We start from the raw sequence: 17,500 nt of genomic DNA, 5'->3' as shown, positions 1-17,500 counted from the left end.
GACTTTTATGGGCTTAAGACCCTAAATCGGCAGATATCGGTCTGCACATGGCAGCTTCATCTAAATAACCCACAAACTGAGCCATATTTGAGTCCGGTATCGGGAGGTTTCAGATAAGGTTGAAAAGAGGGTGCAGATATTAATCTGCCTAATGACACTATGGACAAACACCTAAGCCTGTAATCGGCTTGTTGTGTGCTCTTAAAACTTAAAAGTAACCTCGAACAATTAAAAAGGCGTTAAGTTCGACCGGGCCGAACTTTGGATACCCATCACCTCGGCACCTTTTATGGGGCCAAGACTTTGAAAATCAGATATCGGTCTATGTGGCATTTATATCCAAATCTGGAGCGATTTGGGCTTAGTTGCAGACAAATTTCAAACAGTCTAACACAACTCACTGTCCCAAATTTCGTCGAAATCGGACAATAAATGCGTCTTTTATGGGCCCAAAACCCTAAATCGAGAGATCGGTCTATATGGCAGCTATATGCAAATCTTGATCGATCTAGGCCAAATTGCAGAAAGTTGTCGAGGGACATAACACAACTCACTGTCCCAAATTTCGACGAAATCGGACAATAAATGTTCCTTTTTTTGAAGCCAAAACCTTAAATCGAGAGATCGGTCTATTGGCAGCTATATGCAAATCTTGATCGATCTAGGCCAAATTGAAGAAAATTGTCGAGGGACTTAACACAACTCACTGTACCAAATTTCGACGAAATCGGACAATAAATGCTCCTTTTTTGAACCCAAAACCTTAAATCGAGAGATCGGTCTATATGACAGCTATATCCAAATCTAGACCGATCTAAGCCAAATAGCAGAAGGATGTCGAAGGGCCTAACACAACTCACTGTCCCAAATTTCAGCAAAATCGGATAATAAATGTGGCTTTTATGGGCCTAAGACCCGAAATCGGTGGATCGGTCTATATGGCAGCTATATCCAAATCTGGGCCGATCTGGGCCAAATTAACGAAGGAAATCGAAGGGTCTTACACAACTCACTTTCCCAAATTTCAGCAAAATCGGATAATAAATGTGGCTTAAGGCCTAAGACCCTAAATCGGCGGATCGGTCTATATGGGGGCTATATCAAGATATAGTCCATCTTCGAACTTAACCTGCTTATGGACAAAAAAAGAATTTGTGCAAAGTTTCAGTTCAATATCTCTATTTTAAAGACTGTAGCGTGATTTCAATAGACAGACGCACAGACAGACGGACGGACATGGCTAGATTGTCTTAGATTTTTACGCTGATCAAGAATATATACCCCCTATAGGGTCGGAAATGGATATTACGATGTGTTGCAAGCGGTATGACAAAATGAATATACCCCCATCCTGTAGTGGTGGGTATTAAAAGTAACCTCGAAGAAGAAAATTTTTAAGTTTGGAATTCTGTGCTACTTACATAATCCCTAATTGTTTTCCATAGTACTCCCCAAAGTTGGTTCATGTTTGGTATCGTGTCCCCACCCATGTACCGGTCTCTTTTAGCCGCGAAAGGCGGGCCATGACATAGGAGATGCTTCAACGTCTCATCATCTTCTCCACATGCCCTACACATGCTATCATATCACTGATTTTTCATAGGTGAGCTTGTAGTCCTATGTGTCCCGTTATGATACCAAGACCTCCTTCTTTCTTCATTTCAGTAATAGCCTCGTCTTCTCACTATCTGGATCCCCCCATAGGATTTTCGCCGTCCTACCGACCGTTTCGCTGTTCCACATTGCTACATGCGCATTCGTCGCCCACGTCCTTAACTCGGACTGCATCGACTCGGAATACATCGGGTTTACCAAGTTTATTGACGGCAGTCCTCTGGCCTTCACCGCCATATCGTCTGCCCTTTCATTCGCCCTTACTCCGTTATGGCCCCGAATAAGGGCGAATGCTGGTTTTGCCATGCTCAGAGAAGGCGTTAATCTCCTTCCTACACTGCAAGACTTTTAGTGACCTTACCATCCTGGTTGTTATTGCCCTTTTGGTTCACACTCGACACCCTCGCATTAACACCACACTATCTCACGTAATCCGTGATCGTCCATATCCCCGCCTGCTGTTCCGTATTATGGTCAGACAGTCGAAAAAAGATATCAGTTCCTGGGTTCCCAATGTTGAACCTGAGAACCTCTCTGTCCTCTAGCTTTGATCCATCCGTGTAACATGATCTTCCAGAAGGCAATATTAGGGTTCCGTCAATTCAAGCCTATGCAGCTGGCAGCAGTGCCTCGCACTCAATTTCAAGGTTCATCTCCGGTATCCTATCGGAAACCTTTTCCCTTCCTTCCAGGTTTCCTATCGTCGTCTGGATTATACCGCGATGGTATGAGCTGCTCCCATCCTCAATCCGTTCTTCCATCACCTTAAGTCTTGTAGCCGCAGTGGCTGCCTCACACTTAATTTGTATGTCTATGGGTCGGATATCTAGAATAGTCTCCAGTGCCCTAGTGGGCGTGGTTCTCATAGCTCCGCCTATGCCAAGACAACATGTTCTCTGAACCTGTTGTATGGTCCTTATATTGCACTTTTTCTCCATAGTAGTCCACCAAACTATTGAGGCGTAAGTAAGTATTGGTCTAATCACGCTCTTGTAGAGCCAGGGGACTATCCTCGGATTCAGGCCCCATATCGAACCTACGGCCCGTGTCCAATATCTGTGAGTATTCTCAGTACACCCCTGAATGTGACACTTCCAATAAAGTTTCCTGTCCAAGGTTACACCTAAGTATTTGACTTTGTCAGATATCGGAATCGTCTTATTGAGGAAACGTGGTGCATGAAATTGGCCCACCTTCGTCTTCCTCGTGAACAGGCAGATTTCAGTCTTCTCTGGGTTAAAATTGAGAACCCTGGGTCCAGTCCATTCGTATGCCATCTGTAAAACTCTTGCGGCCCTTCTGCATAGCTGATTTGGATCCTTACCCCAAAGAAGTATTATCACATTGTCTGCATAGCAGACGGGTTCAAATCCCTCCTCAGTCGGCATCCGTAATAGGTCATTTATGGTTGTCACCCATAGGAGTGGCGATAATATGCCCCCTGTGGCGTGCTTTCTGCCACATTCTTCCTTATGAATATATGTTATGGGACACACAATTTATCCAACTGTTCCTTAGCATATGGTTTATCCAGTATCTAAGCACCGAGTCCAAGGATTGTATCAATGTGTTGGTCCTCACATTCTTGAAAGTCCCCTCGATGTCAATGCATACCGCCAGTGTAAACGTTTTGTCATCGTAAGATTCTTCTATTTAATGCACAACCTCGTGCAGGGCAGTCTCCACCGACCTTCCCTTGACATGGGCATGCTGTTTGATTTGAGCAGTTCGCTGGATGCCCTTCTCTTTATCATGGTATGCACAAAACGTTTCATGGTTTTGAGTGGAAAGGAAAGGCTTATAGGTCTGTAGGCCTTTGGTGTCGCATAACTTGCCTTGCCAAGCTTGGGTATAAACACCAGCCTTGTCTCCCGCCAGGCTTTCGGAGTATATGCCTACTCCTAAGCACTCTTGAAAATAGCAACCATATGTGGCGCCAGATAATCGGCCTCCTTTAGTAGTTAGCCGGAAATATTCCGTCAGTTCCACCAGCAGATCGGCAGATCGCTCTACACGGCAGCTATATGTAAATATGGTCCGATATGAGCCGTATTCGGGCGGGGACACTTAGCCCTGAATGCGAAAATCGAACTCGTGCCATTGTAGCCTATAACGCTGAACGCTTTCGAATCCTAGCGAGAACATCGGACAAAGTGGTGTTTATCCCCTCTTAATCGTGGCGACATTTGCGAGGTACAATGCCATGCATGGTCATTGAAGAAATTTTCCCCAAAGAGGTGTCGCACTGCGATACGCCATTCGGACTCGGCTATAAAAAAGGCCCCTTATCATTGAGTTTAAACTTAAATCGGAAAGCACTCATTGATGTGTGAGAAGTTTGGCCCTGCTCCGTTCCTGGTGTTTTAAAAATTAGGGTAATGAGAAGTGATTTTTAGGGGAGGGATGACATCTCAGACATTTCGACCCAAATATGGATATCAAATTCGTGCTGCACTTCCAAATCCCTTTAATTTGAGCCCCATATTGCCATGGCCGGCAAATATGAACCATTTGGAGGGTGTTTTTGGGGTTAGGGCGGCCACCGGCATTTTGCACTGAAAATAGTTATCAAATTCGTTATTTATTCCCAGCGAAAATGAAGTTCAGTTTAGGGGGTGCTTTAGGGCGTATCCCAAAACAGTTGGCTTCAGAATTGGATATCAAATTCGTTTTCTACTCTCAAATACCTTTCATTTGAGTCCCATATTGTCATAATGGGTCAAATAACCTATTTGACGCATCTTTAGTAGGAAAAGCGCCACCTAGACTTGAACGCCAATTTTTATGTCATATTCGTTATCTACTCCAAAATACTTTCATTTGAGTCCCACATAGCCATGGTCGGCTAAAATGCCCATTTGGGGGTGGGCGACCTCCCATTACATGAACCTAATGTTTTGTGCCATATTTGTAATCTACTGCCTAATACTTTTCATTTCAGTACCATATTGACATAAACTTCGAATATAGCTGTTTAGAGGAGTTCTGGAGTTGGGTACTTGGATCCAAATTTTAATACCATATTCGTTTTCTGGTCTCCAATACCATTCATTTGATAACCTTATTGTACCCATCGGACCACTTTCGTATACGGGTGGCGTTTTTGGGGTAAGGGGGAGGGTCCGCCTCCACACGATATCTAAAAATTATATAGCCTATGTTTCCTTCCAGACAAACGTACAGAATCTATGAAAATTTTAAGAAAATAGGTTCGTCCAAGTATCATATAGTCATAATGGGTCTAATGCCGTTTTTTTGGGGTGGCGTGACCCCCTATACTTCCATCTGATTTTGTATGGCAGACTCGAAATCTACTCCCGAATACCTTTCATTTGAGCCCCATATTGAAATGAACGTCCAATATGTCTGTTTGGGGGGAGTTTTGGGGTTAAGGCGACCCGATGAGTACTTTGACTCAAATTTTAATACCATATTCGTATTCTACTCTCTAATACCTTTAATTTGATACCTATATTGTTGCGATAGGTCCACTTTTGATTTTGGGTTGTGTTTTTGGCATAAGGGGGAGGGTCCCCCTACCGATATCGAAAAATTATATAGCCTATGTTTCCTTTCAGACCAACCTGCACAATATGCGAAAATTTCGAGAAAATCGGTTTAGCCGTTTTTCAGTCTATGCGGAACAAACGAACCGAGTCCCATATATCCGTGATTGGCTAATGTACCCATTTTGGGCGTTTTTGTGGGGGTGGGGTGACCCCCTATACTTCGACATGAATTTGTATGCCAGATTCGTTATCTACACCCACATACTTTTCATTTGATACCCATATTGTCCTTATGGGTCCACTTTAGATTTTGGGTGGTAAATTACAAAGCCTATGTTTCCTTCCAGACCAACCTACACAATATGCGAAAATTTCGAGAAAATCGCAGTTCCACCGTTTTTCAGTCTATACGGAACAAACAAACCGAGTCCCATATATCCATGATTGGCAAATGTGCCCATTTTGGGCATTTTTGTGGGGGTGGGGTGACCTCATGGCCTGTAATTTTAAGGTTGAGAATGGCTAGGTTTCCCTGCTTTCGGGATATGAAACATTAAAATGCAGCTCCTAACAAGTAAAAAGGTGTTAAGTTTGGCCGGGCCGAACTTTGGATACACACCTCCTCGGGTATAATTGTAAATCACCTTCCGTCATAATCCAAAATTGAAGAAGGATGTCGAAGGTCTTAACACAGCTCACTGTCACCAATTTCGGCGCAATCGGATAACAAATGTGCCTTTTATGGGCCCAAAACCTTAAATGGGCCCTTATATCCAAATCTGGACTGATCTGGGCCAAGTTTAAGAAAAATGTCGAGTGACCTATCACAACTCACTCTCCTAAATTTTAGCAAAATCGGATAACGAATATGGCTTTTATTGGCCCAAAACCTTAAATCGAGAGATCGGTCTATATGGCAGCTATATCCAAACCTAGACCCATCTGGGCCAAAATGCAGAAAAGTGGCCAAGAGCCTAACACAACTCACTGTCCCAAATTTCGACAAAATCGGATAATAAATGCTCCATTCATAGGCTCAAAACCTTATATCGAGAGATCGGTCTATATGGCAGCTATATCCCAATCTGGACCGACCTGGGCCAAATTGCAGAAAGTTGTCGAAGAGCCTAACACAACTCATTGTCCCAAATTTTGACAAAATTGGACAGTAAATGCGCCTTTTATGGGCCTAAAACCTTAAATCTAGAGATCGGTCCGGGCCATATTTCAGAAATATGTCGAGGGGCCTTACTTAGCTCACTGTTCCAAATTTCGGCGACATTGGAAAATAAATGTGCCTATTATGGCCCCAAAACCCTAAATCGGCGGATCGGTCTACACGGCAGCTATATCCAAATCTGGACCAATCTGGGCCAAATTGACGAAGAATGTTGAAGGGCCTAACACAAGTCACTGTCCCAAATTTCAGCAAAATCCGACAATAAATGCGCCTTTTATGTGCCCAAAACCTTAAATCGAGAGATTGGTCTATCTGACAGCTATATACAAATCTGAACCGATCCGGGCCATATTGCAGAAAGATGTTGAGGGGCCTAAATTAGCTCCCCGTTCGCAAATTTCGACGACTTCGGAAAATAAATGTGCCTTTTATGGGCCAAAAACCTTAAATCGAGATATTGGTCTGTCTGACAGCTATTGACGAAGGGTCTAACACAACTCACTGTCCCAAATTTCAGCAAAATCGGATAATTAATGTGGCTTTTATGGACCTAAGACCCTAAATCGTCGGATCGGTCTATATGGGGGCTATATCAAGATATAGTCCGATATAGCCCATCTTCCAACTTAACCAGCATATGGACAAAAAAAAAATCTGTGCAAAGTTTTAGTTCAATATCTCTATTTTTAAAGACTGTAGCGTGATTTAAACGGACGGACGGACGGACATGTCTTGATCGTCTTAGATTTTTACGCTGATCAAGAATATAAATACTTTATAGGGTTGGAAACGGATATTTTGATGTATTGCAAACGGAATGACAAGATGAATATGCCCCCATTCTTCGGTGGTGGGTATACAAATCATCAATGAGTCGTAAGGCAAACGCTCCTGCTCTATGCAACATACCATGCAGTTCGCCATCCTGTACCGTTGACATGTAGGGTTCAAACGGATTCACCAACCACTCTATCTTCCCTTCTTTCTTACTTTACTTTACTTTAATTGGCTATGACAGAATATCTCTTCCACTAGCCGAACGTAGAATAGCGTTCCAAGCGCCTCGATCTTCTGCGCTCATTCTAAAATCTCTGACACCAAGTTTCGAGGTGTCTCCCACAACTTGATCTTTCCATCGGGCTTTTGGTCTTCCCGGTTTGCGTGTACCACCGTGTTTGCCTTCAAAAGACTTCTTTGCTGGAGCTTCTTCATCCATTCTGACAACATGACCTAGCCAACGCAGCCTCCCTCATTTATTACGTCTCCATTAACACAATATGTTTAAGAACTACTCAATCTACTTTGAAATTCGGTTGGTTTGAAATGAGATTCGGTGGGCCAACAGCTTTTGAAACCATGAAATAAGCATGCTAGAATGATTATCCAATTCCCCTGCTACATTTCGCCGACTAATAGCCTAAAGTCAAAATGACGCCATCTGCTGGTTAACATTTGTTTTGTTGCTATACATTAAGAGAGCAATTAATTTGTTTATATGCTTCTGCCGGAGGTTTGTTGAACTCTCTCACCTTTCTTTCTCTCTCTCTCTCTCTCTCCCTCTCTATCTCCCTCTTTCTCTCTCTCTCCCTCTCTCTCTCTTCCTCTTTCTCTTTCACATTTTTTTGCTTTGATCAACCACTGTAAAATTAACAGTTCTGCTATCATTGAAAAGAATTTCGTTAATTAAATGATAGCTCTCTTTGGTTGAGTGAATCTAAACACAGAAACTAATAAAACACACCATAGGCTGTATTGTTGAATTGTTAAAAACCAAATTTAAATTTATTCAAATTTAAGTAAAGAATTTATTTAAAACAAAAAGAATCAGTAAGGAAAGGCAAAATTCGGACAGTGCCGACTATATAATACCCTACACCTACCCTATAGGTATAAAGTGGGAGCTATGTCTAGTTCTGAAACAATTTTGATGGACCTCATCGAATGTTTTCAGATGGGTTGTTAAACAATCCGTATCACATTTCGAGCAAATGACAACATTATTGACAAATTACTCAAAATTCGATGAGCATATATATGGTAGCTCTATCTAATTCTAAACCGATTTCGAGCAAACTTCTCAGATAATGTGGTACTGGTCGAGAAAAGCATTGTGCAAAAGTTTGGCAAGATTGGTCAAAAAATCCGATTGCAGTGGCTCTAGAAGTGAAAATCGGGCGATGTACATATATGACAGCATTATCTAAATCTAGACCGATTTCTTTTAAATTCATCAGTAATGTCGAAAGTTATATGAAAATCCCTCCTACCACATTGCGAGAAAATCGATTAACAAATGACCATTTCAATGCAATATTACTGCAAATCGGAAGAACATATATATGGGAGCTATATCTAAATCTGAACCGATTTCGGGCAAACTTTATGGATGTTGAAAAAGTCGTTGAGGAAAGCGTTGTGCAATAAATGCGCTTGCAGTGGCTCTTGGAGTAAAAATCGGGCGATATATATATATGTGAGCTAAAGGGTGATTTTTTTGAGGTTAGGATTTTCATGCATTAGTATTTGACAGATCACGTGGGATTTCAGACATGGTGTCAAAGAGAAAGATGCTCAGTATGCTTTGACATTTCATCATGAATAGACTTACTAACGAGCAACGCTTGCAAATCATTTTCAGTGAATGGGCCCTAGAAAAGTTGGCAGAAAATCCGCTTTTTTATCGACAAATTTTGTTCAGCGATGAGGCTCATTTCTGGTTGAATGGCTACGTAAATAAGCAAAATTGCTGCATTTGGAGTGAAGAGCAACCAGAAGCCGTTCAAGAACTGCCCATGCATCCCGAAAAATGCACTGTTTGGTGTGGTTTGTACGCTGGTGGAATCATTGGACCGTATTTTTTCAAAGATGCTGTTGGACGCAACGTTACGGTGAATGAACAGATTTCGAACCGAACACTGATTTTGGTAATAAAATTCAATGATTTGCAAGCGTAGCTCGTTAGTAAGTCTATTCATGATAAAATGTCAAAGCATACTGAGCATCTTTCTCTTTGACACCACGTCTGAAATCCCACGTGATCTGTCAAATACTAATGCATGAAAATCCTAACCTCAAAAAAATCACCCTTTATATCAAAATCTGAACCGATTCCTATGTAAATTGCCAGTAATATCGAGAGTTAAAAGAAAATCCTTCGTACCAAATTTCAAGAGAATCGGTTAACAAATGACCATTTTATTGCATTATTACTACAAATCGGACGAACATATATATATGAGTTATATCCAAATCTGAACAGATTTTTTCCTAATTTCAATAGGCTTCGTCTGTAGGCCGAAAAACAGGCCCATACCAAATTTGAAGACGATCGGATGAAAATTGCGACCTGTAGTTTGTACACAAATTAACATGGACAGACGGACAGCCAGACGGACAGGCAGACAGACAGACAGACGGACGGACAGACAGACGGACAGACAGACAGACGGACATAGCTTAATCGAATCAGAAAGTGATTCTGAGTCGATCCTCATACTTATCAATGGGTCTATCTCTGTTCCTTTTACAAACTAATTCACTAATTTATTATACCCTGTACCACGGTAGTGGTGTAGGGTATAAAAATGTATCCCCACCTGCATTATGGAAATTTCAAGCGATAATATTGGGTTGCCCAAAAATTAATTGCGGATTTTTTAAAAGAAAGTAAATGCATTTTTATTAAAACTTGGAATGAACTTTAATCAAATATACTTTTTTACACTTTTTTCTAAAGCAAGCTAAAAGTAACAGCTGATAACTGACAGAAGGAAGAATGCAATTGCAGAGTCATAAGTTGTGAAAAAATTTGTCAACGCCGACTATATGAAAAATCCGCAATTACTTTTTGGGCAACCCAATATATAATTTGATCAAATTGATGATCGTATTTGAGCAATACTCGACATGAATATTCGAAGCTTCACAAGGAAATTCTCATTCCACTAACGCCTTCTTTGCGTATCGTTAGCTCACTTAACCACATTCTCAATACAGCCTAATGTGGTGTGTTTGGCTTTGCTCGCAGAAATGCTTCTCCGCGTTCAATGTCGTACAAAGAATGTTTGAAATCAAACACACAAAATTTCAAAACAAAATTATTTCTACCAAAAAAAAAATCACAAACACAAAACTCGTTTCCATGACATAACAACTGGAAAAAACAAAACAAAAAAATATAAAAAAACACTCCCCTATAATTATAAAAAAAAAGTTTTGCTAACGCTTAGAGTCTAATTTGGACTACCCCACATGAAATGCTGTTAGTAATCAAAAACCATTGGGCATATAAAAACTAAATTTTCGGTTTGAAAAATGAAAATTTGGAATCCGCTAAAATGGGTCGTTCTAATTTTATTGCATTTCTCTGCAAGGGAAAGTGAGAGTGCCAAAATTTTGGCAATATTCCCATATCCGGGTCCGTCGCAATATCTGGTGGTGCAACCCTATTTGAAGGCCTTAGCCGCTCGCGGTCACGAACTGACGGTTATCAGTGCCTTTCCGCAGAAAAAGCCATTGGAAAATTATCGTGATATTGAAGTTCCCGAAGTGTTGAAATATGTTGGAGGTATATGATAAGTCTGAAAATATGTGTTGAAAGATATCTTTAGAAAGCCCTTGGAGCTTAGATTGGAGAAGATTTAGCGGTAAAAATCTAATCAGTGAATGACTTATTTGTTTTTATAAACATCTATGCAGTTTTCTTTCATAGCCTTTTGAAAGCGGTACAAAGGTTAAGCAGTTTGAGTTAGTGATTGAATTTCAGGAATTGAAACCAAGTGTTCATTTGACTTTGTATATAGACACGTATGGAGGGATAAATGAAATATTTTTGCATACTTGTTTAAAAAAAAAAATTTTATACCCACCACCATAGGTTGGGGGTATACTAATATAATCATTCCGTTTGTAACACCTAGAAATATTCGACTGAGATCCCATAAAATATGTATGTTCTTGATCATCTCTACGTTCTGAGTCGATCTAGCCAAGTCCGTCCGTCTGTCGATATCACGATAGCTGTCGAATGCGTAAAGCTAACCGCATGAAATTTTGCACATTACTTAATATTAATGGAGGTCATTGGGTATTGCAAATGGGTAATATCGGTTCAGATTTAGATATAGCTCCCATCTAAACCGATCTCCCGATTTGACTTCCTAAGTCCCTGGATGCCGCAATTTGCCAATAACTGTGCCAAGTATGGTTCAAATCGGTCTATATACTGATGTAGCTCCCATATATATAACCGATCTCCTGATTTGATTTCTTAAGCTCTTACAAGCCGCAATTTTTGTCCAATTTCGCTGAAATTTTGAATGCAGTGTTCCGCTATGACATTTATTCGACAACAGAGTACGGTTCAAATCAGTCTATAACCTGATATAACTCCCATATAAACCGATCTCCGGATTTGACTTCTTAAACTCTTACTTGCCGCAATTTTTGTCCGGTTTGGCTGAAATTGTCCGCGTAATGTTCTGTTATGAATGGCAACGACTGTGCCAAGTACGATCCAAATCGGTCTAGAACCTGATATAGCTCCCATATAAACCGATCTCCCGATTTGACTTCCGCAACTTTTGCCCCATTTGGCTGAAATTTTGCATGCGGTGATCTGTTACGACTTCCAAGAACTACGGTCCAAATCAGTCCATAACCTGATAAAGCTGCTATGTTAACCGGTCCCTCGATAATCCTTGTTCGGTTCCTAGAAGCTTTAATTTTTACTGGCTTGACAGATGTTTGGTATGTAGAACAAAATTATGCCCTTCAACTAAATTTATTTTGTATAAATTTTTAGCAGAATCCATGGTGGTGGGTTCCCAAGATTCGGCCGGGCCGAACTTAGCACGCTTTTACTTGTTTCAATTTGGTTCAGTCTTTACAAATAGAGATATTGAGCTGAAACTTTGCAGAGATTATTTTTTTTTTTCAATAAGCAGGTTAAGTTCGAAGATGGGCTATATCGGACTATATCTTGATATAGCCCCCATATAGACCGATCCGCCGATTTAGGGTCTTAGGCCCATAAAACACGCATTTATTGTCCGATGTCGCCGAAATTTGGGACAGTGAGTTAAGTAAAGCCCCTTGACATACTTCTGCATTATCGCACTGATCGGTCCAGATTTGGATATAGCTGCCATATAGACCGATCTCTCGGTTTTAGGTTTTGGGGCCATAAAAAGCGCATTTATTGTCCGATGTTGCCGAAATTTGGGACAAAGAGTTAAGTTAAGCCCCTCCACATATTTCTGCTATGGGACATAAGTTATGAGTTTTGCACCGGATTTTGACGAAAGGTGGTTTACATATATAGCCGAGGTGGTGGGTATCCAAAGTTCGGCCCGGCCGAACTTAACGCCTTTTTACTTGTTTAATTTGAAAACAGCAGAAAAAGTTTGCTGTTTTAGCAACAAATTATTGTTGTCCCATTTTCAACAGACTTTTTGCTGTTTCAGCAAACATTTTTGCAGTTTTTACTAACAAATTTCTATGAGTGTAGATATAAAATATCATCTCTCTCTCTCTCTCTCTCTCTCTCTCTCCCTCTCACTCTCCCTCATTCTTCTTTTCAGATATATTCGACTACATCGACATGGAGATAAGCAAATTTCAAGAAATTGTTGGTTTTTCTTTTTTCTACATTTCCGTGGTAAAGGATGTCCTTGGCAATGAACAGGTTCAAAATCTTTTGAAATCGCCCCAGGAACACTTCGATTTGGTTATTGTGGAAACCTTACAAACGGATGCTTTATTTGGATTTGCGGATCATTTTCAGGCTCCCTTGATTGGTTTCTCGTCGTATGGCACGGATCCCTATATAGATGCCTTAGTTGATAATATATCACCAATGGCGTACTCACCTTTGCATACCGACCCCTCAACGGAGCGCATGGATTTCTCACAACGCCTAAGGAATATGTGGCACAACCTACTGATGATGGGCCATAGGGTGTTTATGATGAATCCTATGCAGGATCGATTGTATCGGGAATATTTTCCTAAGCATACGAAAACATTAGAAGAAATGAGACAGAATATATCACTCATATTGCTGAATCAACATTTCAGCTTAAGTTTTGCCAGACCCTATGTGGCCAATATGATAGAGGTAGGAGGCTTTCACTTACAACATAAACCACAACCCTTACCCCAAGATGTGGAAGAATTCATTGCCTCCTCGTCGCAAGAAGTCATTTATTTCTCCATGGGCTCCAACATCAAAAGTGAAAACTTTCCCTTGCCCATTAGAAAGTTGCTGTTGAATGTTTTCTCCCAATTGCCCTATAAGATTTTGTGGAAGTTCGAGAATCCCTCCTTGTTGGCAGATAAACCCTCGAATGTTTTCATTAGCAAATGGTTCCCGCAAGGTGATATTTTGGCCCATCCCAAGGTGAAGCTGTTTATAACCCACGGTGGTTTGTTGAGCTTCATAGAATCGATATACCATGGCAAGCCGGTATTGGGCATACCGATTTTCTTTGATCAAATAATGAATGTTCTAAGAGCTGAACAGTATGGCTTTGGTTTATCACTCATTTATCGACAGCTCAACGAAAGCTCCCTGTTGGCTGCTGTCACAGAGCTCATGGAAAATCCCCATTATGGTGAGAGAGCTCAAGAGATATCTAAACGTTATCGCGATCAACCCATAGATCCCATGGAGAAGGCCATCTATTGGACGGAATATGTCATAAGGCATCGTGGTGCTGGATTCTTGAGATCGCCAGCACAATATTTGAATTACTGGCAAAAGAACAGTTGGGATTGTGCAGCTGTCATAGGGGGAGCTTTTGTTATGGGCTTTGCCGTCTTCGTTTTTATTTTTGTACAAATAACGAAATGTGTTGTACGTTTGATTAGCTCGAAAAAGAAAAAAGTTAAGAAAAATTAATTTTTTATTATTAAAAATTAAAATTTAATAATTCTTTTTAATGCCTAAAGTTTTATTGTAAGTTGTTGATAATTTTCGAAATAAAATAAAAAATTTTCTTAAAAAAACCAGGCTGAATCTTGTAAAATGGCTTCCAATCTGGACCGATCCAAATCTGGACCGATCTGATTTCGGCGACATACAATAAATGCGCCTTTAATGTGCCCAAAACCTTAAATCGAGAGATCGGTTAATATGGCAGCTATATCCAAATCTGGACAGATCTGAGAAAAATTGAAGAAAAATGTTGAAAGGCCTAACACAACTCAATGTCCCAAATTTTTGGCGAAATCGGTCAATAAATGCGCCTATAATGGCCGCAAAACCTGAAATCGAGAGATCGGTCTATAGGCAGCCATATTGCAGAAGTATATCGAGGAGTTTAATTTAACTCACTCTTCCAAATTTCGGCGACATCGGACAATAAATGCGCCTTTTATGGGTCCAAAACCATAAATAGAGAGATCGGTCTAAATGGCAGCTATATCCAAATCTGGACCGATCTGAGCCAAATTGAAGAAGGATGTCGAAGGGATTTACACAACTCACTGTCCCAAATTTCGGCGACATCGGACAATTAATGCGCCTTTAATGGGCCCAAAATCTTAAATCGAGAGATCGGTCAATATGGCAGCTATATCCAAATCTGAACCGATCTGTGCTATAGTACAGAAGTATATCGAGGGGCTTAACCTAACTCACTGTCGCAAATTTCGGCGACATCGGACAATTAAAGCGCCTTTTATGGGCCCAAAACCTTAAATAGAGAGATCGGTCTATATGACAGCTATATCCAAATCTCGGCCGATCTAGACCAAATTGAAAAAAGATGTCGAAGGGATTTACACAACTCACTGTCCCAAGTTTCGGTGACAGCGGACAATTAATGCGCCTTTAATGTGCCCAAAACCTTAAATCGAAAGATCGGTCAATATGGCAGCTATATCCAAATCCGGACCGATATGTGCTATAGTGCAGAAGTATATCGAGGGGCTTAACCTAACTCACTGTCGCATATTTCGGCGACATCGGACAATTAATGCGCCTTTTATGGGCCCAAAACCTTAAATAGAGAGATCGGTCTATATGGCAGCTTTATCCAAATCTCGACCGATCTGAGCCAAATTGACGAAGGATGTCGAAGGGCCCTAGACCACTCACTGTGTCAAATATCTGCAAAATCTGATAATAAATGTGGCTTTTATGGGCCTAAGACCCTAAATCGGAGGATCGGTCTATATGGCAGCTATATCCAAATCTGGACCGATCTGTGCTATAGTGCAGAAGTATATCGAGGCGCTTAACCTAACTCACTGTCCCAAATTTCGGCGACATCGGACAATTAATGCGCCTTTTATGGGCCCAAAACCTTAAATAGAGAGATCGGTCTATATGGCAGCTTTATCCAAATCTCGACCGATCTGAGCCAAATTGACGAAGGATGTCGAAGGGCCCTAGACCACTCACTGTGTCAAATATCTGCAAAATCTGATAATAAATGTGGCTTTTATGGGCCTAAGACCCTAAATCGTTGTATCGGTATATATGGCAGCTATATCCAAATCCGGACCGATCTGAGCCAAATTGACGGAGGATGTCGAAGGGCCCAACACAACTCACTGTGTCAAATTTCAAATATCGGAGGATCGGTCTATATGGCAGCTATATCCAAATCTGGACCGATCTGTGCTATAGTGCAGAAGTATATCGAGGCGCTTAACCTAACTCACTGTCCCAAATTTCGGCGACATCGGACAATTAATGCGCCTTTTATGGGCCCAAAACCTTAAATAGAGAGATCGGTCTATATGGCAGCTTTATCCAAATCTCGACCGATCTGAGCCAAATTGACGAAGGATGTCGAAGGGCCCTAGACCACTCACTGTGTCAAATATCTGCAAAATCTGATAATAAATGTGGCTTTTATGGACCTAAGACCCTAAATCGGCGGATCGGTCTATATCAAGATATAGTCCAATATAGCCCATCTTCGAACTTAACCTGCTTATGGTATAATAAATGCAGCTTTTATGGCTTTCAGACCTTAAGTCGGCCCGTGTGTTGCAAAAAGAATGTCTAAATGAATATACCTCCCATCCCATGGTGGTGGGTGTAATAAAACACACCAACAGTACCAATTAATGTTTATTCAGTACAGTCCAAAGCACCTATTATCGACTTTTATTGCATGATAATGACAACAATTTACTCAATCTATCTTGGTCATAGTTATCTTTTCAATACACCTGACATTGCATATCGCTGACCATTTTTTAAAATTTCAAAAATTTAATATCTATGCCGTCACGTGACACACATTCTTAAGACTAACTGTTGGCCTTCAATAGAAAAATATTTTTGTGCTAGAAATTAATTCTAATTTTCTTTTTATAAAAAGCCTTCCAAAATTGTTGTGGGGGTTTTCGTTGGGGATATTCACTTGATATTGGGGATTTTAGGGGACAAAAGATTCGATATATGATGACAAGAGACGGAATAATATTGGCAACCCTACCTACTCATGATGATGGCAGCGCAGTCTACGTATGCCGCTAAGGTGCTTGGTAAACAGCACACATGTTGGAGGTAAGTTGAGGTTGGACAAGACCCATTATGCCATGTGCATCTCTCAAAGATATACTCTCACTGTTACTCATACAGTCAAAGCTACGGAGAGAAATAGACAACATTACGTCTTTGTCCACTCTTAAGTTAGAATAAACAAAAAAATTACCACCTCCCATGTTAAAAAGGCCATTGATCGTTTGCATGCATGGACAAGAATGCTGACGCATAATGGTGGCAGCGCAGTCTATGTAGGCCAAAGAGCGTAAGAAAGATAAGAGCTGGCGTTAGAGGTCAATACGTGATGACGAGTGACAAAATTTAAAGACACAACATATTTGAATTGCTTACGATATTTCGTTTTTCCTTTATTGCAACTTTTGGTTGCAAAGAAACAAAGCAAAATACGAAAAAATTTTCGAACGAATGCCCGAATCAAAACAGAATAACTCGAAAATGTTGCAACCCTCAATGTGAATCCAATTGGAATACAATAAAAATGTTGTGTCTTTAACGCGAGTTATTTTACGGTACGGGGAAAACAAAGTAGAAACCCTCTCTTGTATTATCTTACGCTCTTTGATGTAGGCAGGCCATTGTTCGTTTGCGTGCTGGATAACGCTGCCCAAACATGATAGTGGCAGCGCAGTCCATGTTGGCCGCGAAGATACTTGGTAAACAACAAGAAGCCAA

General features: G+C 40.8%; 1 protein-coding gene across 1 annotated transcript; it reads left to right on the top strand.

Moving 5' to 3' along the window:
* The first annotated feature begins 10,589 nt into the window (after nucleotides 1-10,589).
* LOC106088252 (UDP-glucosyltransferase 2) lies at nucleotides 10,590-17,485 on the top strand. The gene is made up of 3 exons (XM_059361771.1): nucleotides 10,590-10,870; nucleotides 12,885-14,188; nucleotides 17,396-17,485. Exons 1-3 carry the CDS (start codon nucleotides 10,618-10,620, stop codon nucleotides 17,483-17,485), a joined length of 1,647 nt encoding a protein of 548 aa, XP_059217754.1. The 5' UTR covers nucleotides 10,590-10,617.
* The last annotated feature ends 15 nt before the right edge of the window (nucleotides 17,486-17,500 follow it).

This window comes from Stomoxys calcitrans, chromosome 2 (genome assembly GCF_963082655.1).
Source record: "Stomoxys calcitrans chromosome 2, idStoCalc2.1, whole genome shotgun sequence".
NCBI classification, from domain to species: domain Eukaryota; kingdom Metazoa; phylum Arthropoda; class Insecta; order Diptera; family Muscidae; genus Stomoxys; species Stomoxys calcitrans.
This window is presented reverse-complemented; position numbering and strand designations above follow the sequence as displayed.

Coding starts and splice junctions, on each gene's coding strand:
- LOC106088252 (XM_059361771.1), top strand. CDS start 10,618: ATGAAAATTTGGAATCCGCTAAAATGGGTCGTTCTAATTTTATTGCAT. Junction 10,871..12,884: donor AGTGTTGAAATATGTTGGAG/GTATATGATAAG, acceptor TCTTCTTTTCAG/ATATATTCGACTACATCGAC. Junction 14,189..17,395: donor TTAGCTCGAAAAAGAAAAAA/GTTAAGAAAAAT, acceptor TCTTTGATGTAG/GCAGGCCATTGTTCGTTTGC.